The 14,054-nt window shown below is 41.5% G+C and overlaps 1 protein-coding gene across 3 annotated transcripts in view; it reads left to right on the top strand.

Annotated features, from left to right (window-relative positions):
• Positions 1-14,054, top strand: part of TSPAN5 (tetraspanin 5) — a 166,523-nt gene that overhangs the window by 122,520 nt on the left and 29,949 nt on the right. For 2 of the 3 annotated variants that reach the window (XR_016018923.1, XM_019741139.3), the window contains exon 2: positions 10,109-10,159. Coding sequence is in view for 2 of the 3 variants with exons in the window: in XM_019741139.3 (XP_019596698.1) it covers positions 10,109-10,159 (51 nt within the window). In the remaining variant the exon portion in view is untranslated. Of the gene's footprint in view, positions 1-10,108; positions 10,160-14,054 lie in introns of those variants that run through there. The other variant, XM_074323279.2, reaches the window with a different exon arrangement.

Below are 14,054 nucleotides of genomic sequence, written 5' to 3'. Positions count from 1 at the left end.
GGCTGTACCAGGCACCATGACCGGCTCACCCAGGCCTCACACGACCACATTGCCCCTACAGTTGTTTTGTGCATTTTCTTAAGTGCTCTTATTATCTCCATTGGACAAATAATGACCATGGGGCTCTAGGAAGTCAGGAAACCCTCCAGTGATCCTTTTTCTCTTGGAAGAGAAACCACTGTTGTCACCCAGCCTTCAAAACCCAACGCAGCCTGGCTCCCGTTACCCTTGCACGGTGCACTCTGGCCCTGGCTGGCTGTTCCTCCAAGCGGCCTGCATGCCTCTGCATTAGGGCCTTAGCCAGGCTGTTCCTGGCCTGGAACACCATTGCCTGATATCCGCCAGTCAACTCCTCCATCTTCATGTTTTTGTTTATATGTAGCTTTCTTAATAGAGACTTGACTTGTCTGTTCTATTTTAATATTGCAACATCTCCCTCCACCTTGCACTACATTTCAGTTCCCCTGTGCTGTTCTCCTTTCCCACAGTGACTCTTGCTGTCTAAAAATTCTGTGTAATCCACTCCTTTACGTCTCTTTATCGCCTTTCCCTCCCTCACAACCCAACTGGAATGTCAACCCATCAGAGCAGGCACTTTCGTCTATTTTGTTTCCTGATTTATCCCAGCCCCTAGAGAACTGCCTGGCTCATAGTAGATGTTCAGTAAATATGTGCTGAATGAATGAAGAGCCTTTCCCAAGATCATAGAACCACAGAGCCCTGGAGCTGGGGTGCTGTTCAAGCCACATGAAGGAGACCCTTAGGGAGAGGCAAAGTGAGAAAGGTTGACTTGGTTCAGACTCTAATGTCCTGTTTACAAGTTTGAACTTTATCTGTCATACCATCTTATCATGAGGATTCCAGACACTTTGAAGGTACAAACTGGGACATGGGAACCCAGTGGCAAAATTGGGATTGACTTTGTATATTGAATTTTCCACCAGCCCATGCTTATTCCTTAGACCTGGCAAGAATCATGCCCAGAGGCTTTTTATTAGGTTGGTGCAAAAGTAATTACTGTTTAAAAGGTTAAAAACAATTACAAAAACCACAGTTACTTTTGCACCAACCTAATACTCCTGAAATCAGCCCCTGCTCCATAAAGACAACATGTATTTTGTTCACATAAGTGTTTAGCACACTTGTGTGGACTGTCCCACCTCACTCACCCCTTCCAGAAATGGAGTGTTTTTCACACTAAAGTGTCAGAAAATAGTTAATAAAAAGTACACGTGTTGCAGTTTCGGGAAAATACATCTTTCCTGATGGCATTATTTCCTTTCTTCTCTTCTATGCCAAATGTTTTTAGTGCATCTCCTGTTTATTCAGGCAGAGCTTAAAATTAAAAAATTTTTTTTATCAGAATAATGAAGAAATAACAACTCCATCCATTGTTATTTAAGATAATATTTTTGAGGCTCCAGTAGAGGTGAGAGAACACCTGATATTTTTTTCCCTCCTTTGTGTTTACCTTGCTAGATTATTTTGAGTCTGTTCATGGGACACTGAGCAGATGCTATTGATGTAATTGTTATTTTTAAAGCAAAGATGACTGAAAATATCCATTTAAGAGTTGCCTGTGAACTTTAATGTACATCTGTATATAACTGCTTCCTTTTATGAATAAAAGTAGCAGGGGGTGGTGGATATGTATATTGATTTTATTTTATGCTTATTTTTTAAAGATTTTATTAAAAATATAGCCAACATACACTATAATATTTGTTTCAGGCGTACACCATAGTTAGTCAACACTTATATACCTAAAAATGTGATCACCATAAGTCCAGCAACCACCTGATACTGTACAATTCTATCAATATTATTGACTGTATTCTACATGCACATACATTACATGTCTGATTTATTTGTTTTATACCTCCAAAGACCTCTTATTACCATTCACCTTTTTTGCCCTTTTTAAATTTACAATTACAGTTGACATTCAGGATTAGTTTGTATTAATTTCAGGTGTATAGCATAGTGGTTAGGCAGTTATTTAATTTAAGAAGTGACACACATGACTAATCTAGTACTTAACCTGGCACTATACATAGTTATTACCATATCATTGACTATATCCCCTAAGCTACACCCGACATCCCCATAACTACTTTGTAACAACCAATTTGTACTTAATCCCTTTCCCTTTTTTCAACCACACCCCCAACACCCCTCCCATCTGGCAACCATCAAATTGTTTTCTGTATCTATGAGTTTGTTTCTGTTTTGTCTGTTTATTTTGTTCTTTAGATTCCACATATAAGCAAAATCACATTGCATCTGTCTTTCTCTGTCTGACACTCCACTTTGCACAATACCCTCCAGGTCCATCCATGCCACTGCAGATGGCAAGGACCCATTCCCGTCTATGGCTGAGCAATATTCCACTGTATATATGTACCACCTCCTTTTTATCCATCGGCAGACACCCAGGCTGCCTCCACATCTTGGCCATTGTAAATAGTGCTGCAACGAACATATGGATGCACACGTCCCCTTGAAGTAGTGTTTTGGGTTTCTTCAGATAAATACCCTGAAGTGGGATTACTGGGTCCCTCATTGTCTCTTCTTATAGCCTTTCTTTTAAAGTCTATTTTGTTTGGCATAAGTATTGTTATTGCAACTCCTTTTTTTTTTTCCATTTCCATTTTCATGAAATAACTTTTCCCATCTCTTTACTTTCAGTCTGTGTGTATCTTTCAATCTGAAGTGAGTCAGCATATGTAAGGGTTTTGTCTTCCTATCCATTCAGCCCTCCTACGCCTTTTTTTTTTTTTTTTTTTTTTAAGGAGGGCACAGCTCCATGCGGGGATCAAACCAGCAACCTTGGTATTATTAGCACCATGCTCTAACTAACTGAGCTAACTGGTCACCCTGCTCTCCTATGCCCTTTGATTGGAACTTTTATTGCATTTATATTAAAAGTAATTGTTTATAGATATGTAGTCATTGCCATTTTCTTATTCACAATTTAATTATTATTTTTTCTGCCTTAAAGAATTCTTAACTGCATTCTTCATTGTAGTTACTGTATTCTTCACTTCTGACTGGTTCTTTTTTATGGTTTCTATGTCCTTTTTCTTCCCTTGCTGTCTCTTTGTTGAAGTTCTCACTAAGTTCCTTGAGCATCCTTATAATGGTGTTTTGAACTCTGTATCTGATAGGTTGCTTGCCTCCATTTCATTTCATTCTTTTTCTGGATTTTTCTCCTGTTCTTTTATTTGGGATATATTTCTTTGTTTCCTCATTTTGGTTGCCTCTCTGTGTTTGTTTCTATGTATTAGGTATATCTGCTATGTTTTCCAATCTTGGCTGGGTGACCTTATGTAGTAGGTTCCCTGTGGGGCCCAGGGACACAGTCTCCCTGGTCACCTGCTCCGGGAGTGTCCCTAGTGTGGGTTGTGTGTGCCCTTCTGTTATAGTAGAGCCTTGATTGCTATTGGCACATCAGTGGGTGGGACTAATGACTGTCTTAGGGTTTGGCCACATCCACATCTTCCAGGCTGCTGTGCAGGGGGCTTACCCACTGAGTGGGGTTGCCCCAGTGGGCTCTGGTGCCTGTTGAGACTGCCCTTTGTGTGTGCCACTTTTGGGGCTAATTGAATGGTGTTCTACTGTGGTTTGAAGCCCACCTCCAAGTATGTTGGTTCTGAGGCCTCTTGGGATGGGCTCCGGTGCAGGTCCAGGTCATCCATTGCCTGTGACTGGCTTGGAGGTACCTAGTAGGAGCTACAAAAAGATCCATGGTTGTTCGCTGCCTGTACTAAATCTGAAGGCACGTGGGAGAGCCCATGCTGTGAACTGAGGATGGCTGCCATTAGTACTGGGCCTGGGGTAGCTCTGCAAAAAAAGCCAGGACACCCCAAGGCCTGCTGCCACCTGCTGGCTCCCTTTAGGTTCAGCCACTGATAAAGCCTCATGCAGTATGCAAGTTGGGTGAGGCAGGGTCTCAAGGAATCACTAGAGTTGGAAACATTGTGTTTACCAAGTTAATGTAGATTCTGGTTTGGTGTCTGGAGCTACTTGGCAAAAGTCTCAGAGCACACTGAGGCCAGTCACCACTTGACTGGGGCCTGTGGACTTTGTTAGTTTTCCAAGAAAGTGTGCAATGCTGTGGGGATGGCTGCTCTCCCAGAAAGTGCCTCCAATGTTGGGGGAATTTGTGGGGTGGGGGGACCCAGCAGAGCTCACCAGACCCATCAGATTCAAATTTGTTCATGTGGAGGAGGGCTCAACACAGGAAAGATGGTGCCTGCAGGCTGGCTGCACGAGAGGTGGACCCCACACAGGGAAAGTGGTGACAATCCTCCAGCCCTTGCCCCAGAGCCACACACCTCAGTCTGCCCCCCCATATGCCTCCAATTCCCTCCCCCCCTCCCCAAGTCACTATTCCTCTGCGAGAGCCCAGGGTGAGTACCTGCAAGTGAGTGGGTCTGACTACAGGCCCTTTAAGAGGACGTCTGGGTTTCCCACAGCCTTCTGTCCCACTAGGATGGTCAGAATCCTCACTGTTTTTCACAGCCGTATGTGCCAGATGTTGTGGAAACTCCTCTTCCCGGAACCAGTACTCTGGCCTGGGAAGCCTAGTGTGGGACTGGGGTCCCTCACTTCTCCAGGGGGAACCTCCGTGGCAGAGATATCTCTCCTGATTCTCAAACTCCACATGGAGGTTTGGGGACAGACTGTTTCGCATCTCGGCACCCCCTACCATTCTTGACATGGCTTCTACTTTATTTACTTAGTTATAAAACTTCTGCTCAGCTAGACTTCAGATGGTTCTACGTGTTGATTGTTCTATAATTTAATTGTAATTTTAACGTGTTCACAGAAGGAAGCAGGCACAGTGTTTATCGACACCACCATTTTGGATTGCCCCCTGATTTTAAATAATTTATTTTTTAAAAGTATGCAAACTGAAATTTGCTTCAAAGAGAATTCAGATAGAAGCCAAAATACTCACAAAAGAACTGTGCCTTCAGAAATGCCAGTCGGTCTCAAGTTAGTTATAAAATAGCCCCTGAGAGTTATTTCTGTCAGAAAAGAAATAAGATGGATTTTTAGGAGCCATCCATGTAGAAGATCCTGGAATCACAGATATTATTCTGGATACCTCCCTCTCTTTCCCCCATGACCCCTCTTCACCATATCCAGTCATCACTGAAAATGTCAGTTTAACTCGTTCTTCTAAATAGTCTCAGTTCCATCTCCTTATCTATAAAATGGAGATAATATCAGGACCTATTGCGTGGGATCATTGTGGGATACTTTAGAGCAGCATCGTTCAATAGTAATATAGTGCAAGCCACATATACCATTTAAGTGTTCCACTAGCTGTATTTAAAAAAGTAAAATGAAACAAGAGAAATTAATTTTAATGTGTCTTATTTACCCCAGTATATATAAAGTATTATAATTTCAACATGTAATCAATAATAAAACAATTATTGAGATATTTTACGATCTTTTTATTTATATTAAATCTTTAAAATCCAGTGTACAAAGATCTGACTATTAAGTTCACAAACCCACCCTAGAAAAAGTGCTACATACCTCATTGTTGAATATCACTACAGTCACCTTTGAAGTACTCCTTTTGGGAAGCTGTGCACCGATGCCAGCGCCTAGTCCACCCTTTGAAGCAATTTTGAAACTCTTTCTGGAATGGCCATCAGAGCGGTTGTCATATTACCCTTGATGTCCTGAATGTCGTCAAAATATCTTCCTTTCAGTATTTCCTTTATCTTCTGGTAAGGAAAGAAGTCATTGGGGGCCAGATCAGGTGAGTAGGGAGGATGTTCCAATATAGTATTTGTTTACTGGCTAAAAACTCCCTCACAGACAGTGCCTTGTGAGCTGGTACATTGTCCTGATGCAAGAGTCATGAATTGTTGGCGAAAAGTTCGGGTCATCTAACTTTTTTACGCAGCCTTTTCAGCACTTCCAAATAGTAAAGTTGGTTAACTATTTGTCCAGTTGGTTCAAATTCATAATGAATCATCTCTCTGATATCAAAAAAAGGGTTAGCAACATCATTGCAACAAGTTCACAAACTTAATTGTCAGACCTCCTATATTTTACACTTATGAGCACATCTCAGTTTGAACTAGCCACCTTTCAGGTGCTCAGTAGCTAGAGGCTACTGTATTCGGCAGTGCTGTTTTAGCTAATTCATATAAAATGCTGTACCTAATTCATAATTAACATTCAACAAATGTTGGCAAAATGATTGTTATACATTTTAAAACATCAAAAATTGGGTGGACAAACATTTGTATTGCGTGTTTGCATACATTGCCATGTGAGAAGATGCCTCAGATTTGTTTTTGGTTCTGTTTCAAAGGAATAGAGCGTTGCCTTTAAGTGTTCTCAGCTGTTCCCTGTAAGTTGGCCTCTGGGTTTCAATGAGGTCAGTTTGGTGGTTTATGGTCATCTTTTCTTTGGAAGGTGGGAAGGGGAAACTCAGTGTGCCTCGAGTGCTGCGTGCCTGTCTCTGTTTTTTGGCTCTTCTCTGTTTAATTATTTGGAGCTGGAACAACTTGATTTTAAAACAAAACATATGGGCTGAGAGTAATTGGGAGGACATTTGCTAGTGATGTAGCCCGGAAGGTATGTGCAAGCTGAGGCCCCAGCCCTGCACCACTTGCTTGCTTAGGTATTGAGTGCTTTCCTTGACTTTAAATCCACTGTTATTTCTCCAAATTCTTAAACCCTTGTTTGGAAAGTCACAGTTAAAGCAGGAAATACTGGAGCAAGACTATAAAGGCGTTGTCTGTGAGTCTTCTTTAAATTCCAATTTTTTATCTCTCTCCTTTTTGTGGAAAACTATTGGTTCCCAATCCATTTATATGATTCGTGGGAAAAAAAAAAAAAAAGAGATTTTCAAAGTTCCAGGAGGAGAGGGGAAACTTGATACAAAGAAGAGAATGTTGACCCATCATGGAATTTCTCTTTTCTATTATACTTCCTTCCATTGCTGACTCTAACATGGGACATTTCTGTTCTTCAACCAGTTCATATGTAAAGGCAAGGTTTTCATCTCTTTTTACCTCTTCCACTTCCCTTTGCTTCCTGGGGAGGGAATATATGATGTCCTGGTCTTATCCCAATATAATTCTAACGTGAATGCCTCAATTTTCTGACTCATGGGGGGAATGGGAATTTATCAGGAGTGGTAAGAACATATACGTCGATGTTAGACTCCTCTTGGTTCAAATTTCTGCTTCTCCATTGAGAAGCTGTTTGCCTGTGAGCCTCATTTTTCTGTTTCTTAAAATGTGGTTAATAATAGTGCTTATTTTAAACCAAATTTGTGATGCTTAAGAGAGATACTGCCTACAGAGCATGGAACACAGTGCCTAGAGAGTCATAAAGAGAAATAAATGGCAGCAATTCGGCAGGGCCCTCAGCAGTGACATGTCCCTCCTCTTCAGCTGCAAGAGGGACAGCTGACCACGATGTCCTCTGTCACAACATCGCACCCATGTTGTGGTGACACTGATTAAATACTGCATCAGCGGAGATGATCGAGCATTTGTCCTCACAGAGCTTTAGCATTAGAAAGGCAGGCATTTCTCTGGGCCGAGTTTGATGTCAATCAATGTGTGTGAAGTGAAATGCTCAGTAATTTCTAGGTCTGATGGGATCCCATGTGTTTACTTGTCACCTGGTACTCGATTGTGCCTAGGATCTATCAATGCGAGTAACATGCTGAACTGCTTTATTTTTATACTACAGAGTCCCAAGTGCCTTTGAGTCATTTGGGGGACTGGTACCTTTGTTGTTTGGGGTCGGAAATGTAAAGTGAAACAGCACTCTGACCAGGGCAGTAGAGGGGAGGGGCTGACCATAGTTTTTCTGTTGGGTTGTTGAAAACAAGAAATGTTTCCAAACACTTCTCAAACCCCTAAGGGCAAAAGCAGTAATAAAGGGGTCTTCAGTTTTTGCCAAACAAAGGACATGCTGAAGCTTTTCTGTAGAGGGGCTTGGAAGTATCGCGCTCTTTCTGCCGTGTCAGATCATTGCTGGAAGATTTGGGAAGTTCTACTTTTAAAAACACCACCACATTTTCAGGGCAGTCAATTGTTGGTGTTTTTTTCAGTTTCCTCTTCTCTCTGTTCCTGCTGTTTTCCCAGCCCTTGTCAGATTTATTAGCTCATGCCTACAAAGTGTCACTCTCCACAGCAAATGGTGAAGACTTCGCCAGGTGGACAGTTCTCAGATTTCCCTGAAACTGGAAAGAATGGCCACCCTCACTCTTGTTCCCTCCATGCACTGCTCTCGGTGGACAGCTATCCTGACATGTAACTTAATCAAGATGTTGGTAAAATAAACAGTGTGCACTGCTGTTGTCAGACTGCGTCTGCTCGTCAACCTGCCCACTCCCTTTTCACTTCAGGATTTGGAAAGGAAATTCAGAGCTGCTCCTGATAATGAAGATGAGGAGTAAGATGAGTCTTTCCTCGTGGCCAATTACATCGGTCTTAATCACTGAGTTCTTAGTGGGTGGATAGCGCTGTACAATGTGTCATTAAACCTGTGACTCTTGATTATAAGACACAGTATTATTTTTGGTACAATCAAGGGGTAAAAAGCTGAGATACCATCTGTTTTTAAGACACGTCCCAATTTCTGAGATGTTAAAATATGTGTGTGGGGGGGGGATGTGTACCTTAGAGAAGAGGGACTACAGTGAGAACTAATTAAAATGGAAAGCACCCCTGGTTACCAACGTGCTCCCATCTTACCACCCTTCTGACCCCACACTTGAGCTCTGCACTTGAGATCCATAGTTATGTATGAGAAACACCTCTGCCTTGAGGTTGAGTTTGTTTTGTGTTCTCTGTAACTCAGTCTCGTGTTATTTGTGTGCTCCATGTTATACATGAAATTATGTCACTGAGTTGAGACCAGGCCATGTCGTGGACGCCCCCTCAATTCCAATACAAGTAATTGAAATTTCTGAAAAACAGAGCATCAGGAATTTTCTTTGGGTCACATTGAACTTGATGAACCTCATGTTACCTTTTGAAGGAGTGAGAAAGAGCTTGTTGAAGGCCGTCTCTGACCTGGCCCATTTATAATGGCTTGATGGTAAAGACAGAATCGCCAGCTCTACTAAATTCATGCCCCTGGTTTTCCATTTTCTAGTGAACACCAGGCTTAGATGTATGGGGGCACGCACTGTTTCCTTCTGTGCCCTAAAAAGCTGCATTAATCCTTATCGATGACTTTGATTTTATTCAAGGCTCTACCTACTTATTATTTTTCATAATCTAAATGACTCCTAAGTACCTACAGGTCTCCAACCCTTTTTTTATTTTAAAAATTTCATTTATATTTCCAGCTTTATTGAGGTATAATTGACAAATAAAATGGTAAGCTATTTAAAGAGTACAACATAATATATATATATATTGTGAAAGTATTCCCCTCCATATAATTAACACACGCATCACGTCACATATTTACCTTCTTTTTTTGTAGGAACATTTAAGTTTTACTCTTGTCGCAAATTTTAATTATACAATACGTTGTTATCAACTATGGTCACCATATCATGCCTTAGAACCTCATATTCATCTTATAACTGAAAGTTTGTACCTTTGACAAATCACCCCTTATTCCCTTATCCCTGGCAACCATTTTTCTACTTTCTGTTTCTATGAGTTCGACTTATTTATTTTTAGATTCTACATGTAAGTGATATAATGTGTTATTTATCTTTTTTCTGGCTTATTTCATTTAGCATAATGCCCTCCAGGTTCATCCATGTTGTCGCAAATGGCAGGATTTCCTTCTTTTTTAAGGCTGAATAATAGTCCTGTGTGTGTGTGTGTGTGTGTGTGTGTGTGTGTGTGTGTGTACACTTTTTCATTCTTTTCTTTTTTTTTTACCCAATCCTTCTTAATCCTCAATAACTTTAATCAAGGGGATTCTGGTATTTTCTTTTTTCTTTTTCTGTTAAAGATGGTTACTCAGATTTTAAAGAAAACTATTTCTCAGCCAGGTAAAGTGTCAAAAGAATTGATTGAAAACTTTCTAATTTGTATTAGTAAAAACATGTTGTTTACTCTTATGCTTATACTGCTTTCTCTCTTTCTTTCAGTTTTTGGGAATAGCATTTCTTGGAATTGGACTCTGGGCGTGGAATGAAAAAGTAAGTTGAATATCTTACTTTTATGAAATATAGCAATATCTTACATAATATTATCTTAAGTAATATCTTACTTGGACGCTTGCTCAAGCCATAAATATGATTTTTTCAGTGTGAGCATTATGTGGTAAGCTGTGAGCATGTTCTGTGAAGGAAGCTGGATATAATTTGTGTTTGAATATCAGATAAACTTACCATTAATATGAATGTGAATACTTGTCTTCTAATTAAAAGCATTTAGGAATATTCATAAGTTATGATCAAATGCAGTATAATAAAAGGAAATATCTGGAAATAGGGAGTCGCACAGTCTAGGCTACACTGAAGATACAGTGTCCTGGACACCCCTACCCTGTGTCCACTCCTTCACTTTACTTCCCATCCTCACTTTTTAATTTTTTTCTCTACAACATCCCTGACTGAGGCCATGCACTGGAATTCAAATATGAATACAAACTAACTCCTTTCTTCTCCCTTCTTTGGAAGTGAAATCATTGGCAGCATTTTATCTGTCTTGGTATTTGGCTACACAGTAATGCTTTATCATCTCCCACCTTGTGAGAGTGAGAGAATGGATGGATTGGTTAAAAGTTGTAAACTCAGAGGCTTAAATTTTCCCAGAAGATTGTTCTCTTATCTCTTTGGTATTTCACCCTTTGAGTTTGACCACAGCCAGAATCCAAGAGTTTCTTTGAAGTCTTATATGTATTAAGAAAGGAGAGAAAAACTAAGCAAGTCCAGCAAACGAAAGTCCTTCACATGCCAGTAGGAGTTTCCACAACTAAAACAATGTTCAGACAGACTGAATCAAATAAAACTCAAAGTGAATCCTGAGTTTTGGAGTGAACCACCCTCTGTTTATTTACAGAATACTTCTACAGAATGTAAAATACTTTACGGAAAAGGAACCACTTTCCAGCAACGTTATGAGGCAGGGCCGTGATTACATATGAAGGGAGACAAATTAAGTTCCTGAAACAGAGATAATTTTATCTCTGGAAACTTTTATGTTAAATACTGGTCTTCTCTTGGATTATGATTAGCTCCTGCCTTGATCCCCTTGTAAGCTTGGAGATTTGTATTGGTGGAATCTCAGAAATTCCACTTTTAGAAGCCCTCCGGTTGGTTCAATGCCAGATAACACAGCTTTTTATAACTCTTCTTTAATAAGAGTCCATTTTTATCTGCTTTGAAAAGATGCTGGAAGGCATTAAATGAACGAATTGTCTATTCTAGCAATAAACAGACAATTGGTTGTTTTGAGGGCTTTTTTTCCCTCTCTTTGTGAAATATAATTATCTTTTTGTTTCAACAGTTGCCCCAAATGTCTCCTCTCTGATAAAATCACAAAATTCTAAAACCAGCAGTGTCTCACAAATATCAGAGCAAGGGAATGATGCGGTCTTTAGAGAGGGATCAAATAGCAGTCCCTTCTTTGTCAGGGCCACTATCAGTTAGTGGAAAGTTTCTCTGGAGAGCTGAAATCACTTGGCTAAGGTCACCCAGCTACTGTGTAGCCAAACTCTGTGCATAGGGACCAAAAGGAAGTTACAGAGGGTAGAGCACATGCAGCAACCCAATTTGGTTTCCACTGACTGCAAATGGGCCCTGGGCTGGGGGATGCAGCATTGAATGATGCAGAGTCCCTGCCCCTGGGAAGCTTGCATTCTAATGGTGCACTGACAATAAGTAGTTAACTAGCCAAGTATATGCACCCAGGCACTGGTGAGTGCTGCCGGAACATACAGTGTAGGATCCAGGCTAGAGAGTGGCTAGAGGTCTCTTTAGATCAGCCAATCGGGAACAGCCTCCCTGAGGTGGCATTGGAGCAGAGGCCCGGGTGAAGCAAGAGGGATCTGCGGAGGTCTGGGAGAACAGCACTCCACGCAGAAGAAATAGCAAGTGTGGCAGCCCTGAGTTGGGGACTTGGTGATTCCTAGGAATAGCAGGAAGGCCAGTAGGACTGGAAGGGAGAGAGCACGGGCAAGAAGAAGGAGGGGATGTGGCTAGAGAGGCAGGCAGAGGCCCGAGCCTACTGGGTCCTGTAGTAATTTGGATGAGAGGACGTCACCAGGGCATTTTGATAAGGGAGTGTCCTTTTGTTTTAAGATCACTCTGCATGCTGTGTGGAAAAAGAGCACAGCTTTGCGGTCAAGCAGTACTGAGTTCAAATAGTGGCTCCTCCATTTATAATCTGTGTGACTTTGGACAACTCTGTTAACTTCTGTGTGATGCCTTTTGCTCTTTTGTGCAATGGGGACACTAGTATCACCTCATAGGATTCTTGTGAAATTTCAATGAGATGGCCCCCCAAGATATTGCCTGGTATGAAGCAAATGTTTCTTAGAGACATGGCTCCCTCCCCTGGATGCATGACCATAGCATGTCAACTCCTACATGGGGACAAGTGCAGAATGGTGGCTTTGGAAGCTGCCTCAGATTTTAGGAGAGTTCTAGGCAGTGATTCATGGACCAGAGAAATGGTTTTGTTTTGGGGTCTCTTAAGGAGGATGTGATGTGCATTGATTGCCTTGGTAACAGCAAAAGCTGTTCTACTGAAACCCTTGGGTTAACTTCTAAGCTGGACCAGGCCTCTGATTGGATGACATTTTGAGGTGAACCACAGCCGGCCAAAGGTGGTGGGTAACACCCACCTGTTGGCCCGATAACTCCAGTGCATGAATCAGTAAATCCCCCCCAATGGAGAGATGTGGTGACATTTACTTGAAAGGAGGCCTAGAGGGTAAGTCTCCAAACTGGGTCACTGCTGGAAGGATCAGATTTCCTTAGTAGACATTTTTATGGGGAGTACAGAAACATTGGAGGCAAAATTGTTACCCCTCACATTTGCTTACTGCCAGGCTGAGTTTTAAACCTAGGGCTAATATTATTGTTGACTATTATGCATAATAATTAAAGAATTCATTTTATCTAAATTCGAAATTAACTGTGAAGATGCAAAGGATGATTGTGTCTCCAGGGAAAACTGGCTTATGTGCAGTTTTTCAGAAATCATAGGATCTGCTGTTTTAGAAGGAATATCAAAATTATGTAGCATGCTTGGCAGTGGTACAACGCACTTGGTGGCATCCAGCCACGATCAACTCATTCAAATAACCTTTACTGAGCATATAACATGGGGCAGGGCTCGTGCTGGACTCTGGGCATGTAATTCCTCAGGGAATTTACAGCCTAGGAAGGGTATGCATACACATGTAAAATGTATACATATATACATAAAATAAAACATTGTGGTGAACGCTAATTTGGAGTGTATACAAGTTTGACAATTCCTTTGGCAAAGTACTCACCACTTTCATTTCCTTGGGTTACTCTTACTATTGTTGAAAAGACTTGACTTCCACCAAAGTAGAATCATGTCCTGGTAGTTTTCACTCATTGATTGTGGCTCTTCCCTGTTGGATCCCACAGAGTAAATCCTTGTACATGTTGGCCCCTTGGGGAATTCAGGGTGGAGTCCTGGTTCCTTCTGAGTTTCTTGGCTGAACTTCTGTTTCTCTTTGGGTGGAGTCCCTTCTGCATCTTAGTCATGCTCTTCTGACCTCTCTCTAGTTGTGTGCTCTGTACCACTGACAGGGTGCTTTAGGGAACGTAGAGCGTATGGCTGCATGGTGACCCTTCTCCCATCTGTCAGTACATCTTGAGATCCCACTGTTGGTCACTGAGAGTTCAAGTTGATCTCAGATCCCAGTAGGTGTACCCCATCCAGAGTCAAATGCAGCTGTCATCCAGCATGTTCCTCATTCCACTCGGCTTGGTTGGAACTGTACATTTTGATCAACTTCCTCCCTCAATTCCTTCTTCTGCTCAGGCCTTGCTTTAGATTCTCGCCCCAGTGCTACCATGGAGAAAATTCTGATTCAGTAGGTCTGAGTGG

Source organism: Rhinolophus sinicus, chromosome 1, assembly GCF_057876585.1.
Source record: "Rhinolophus sinicus isolate RSI-liver-muscle chromosome 1, RSI-T2T, whole genome shotgun sequence".
NCBI lineage: Eukaryota > Metazoa > Chordata > Mammalia > Chiroptera > Rhinolophidae > Rhinolophus > Rhinolophus sinicus.
Note: the sequence above shows the minus strand (reverse complement) of the source record. Positions and strands in the feature narration are given on the sequence as shown.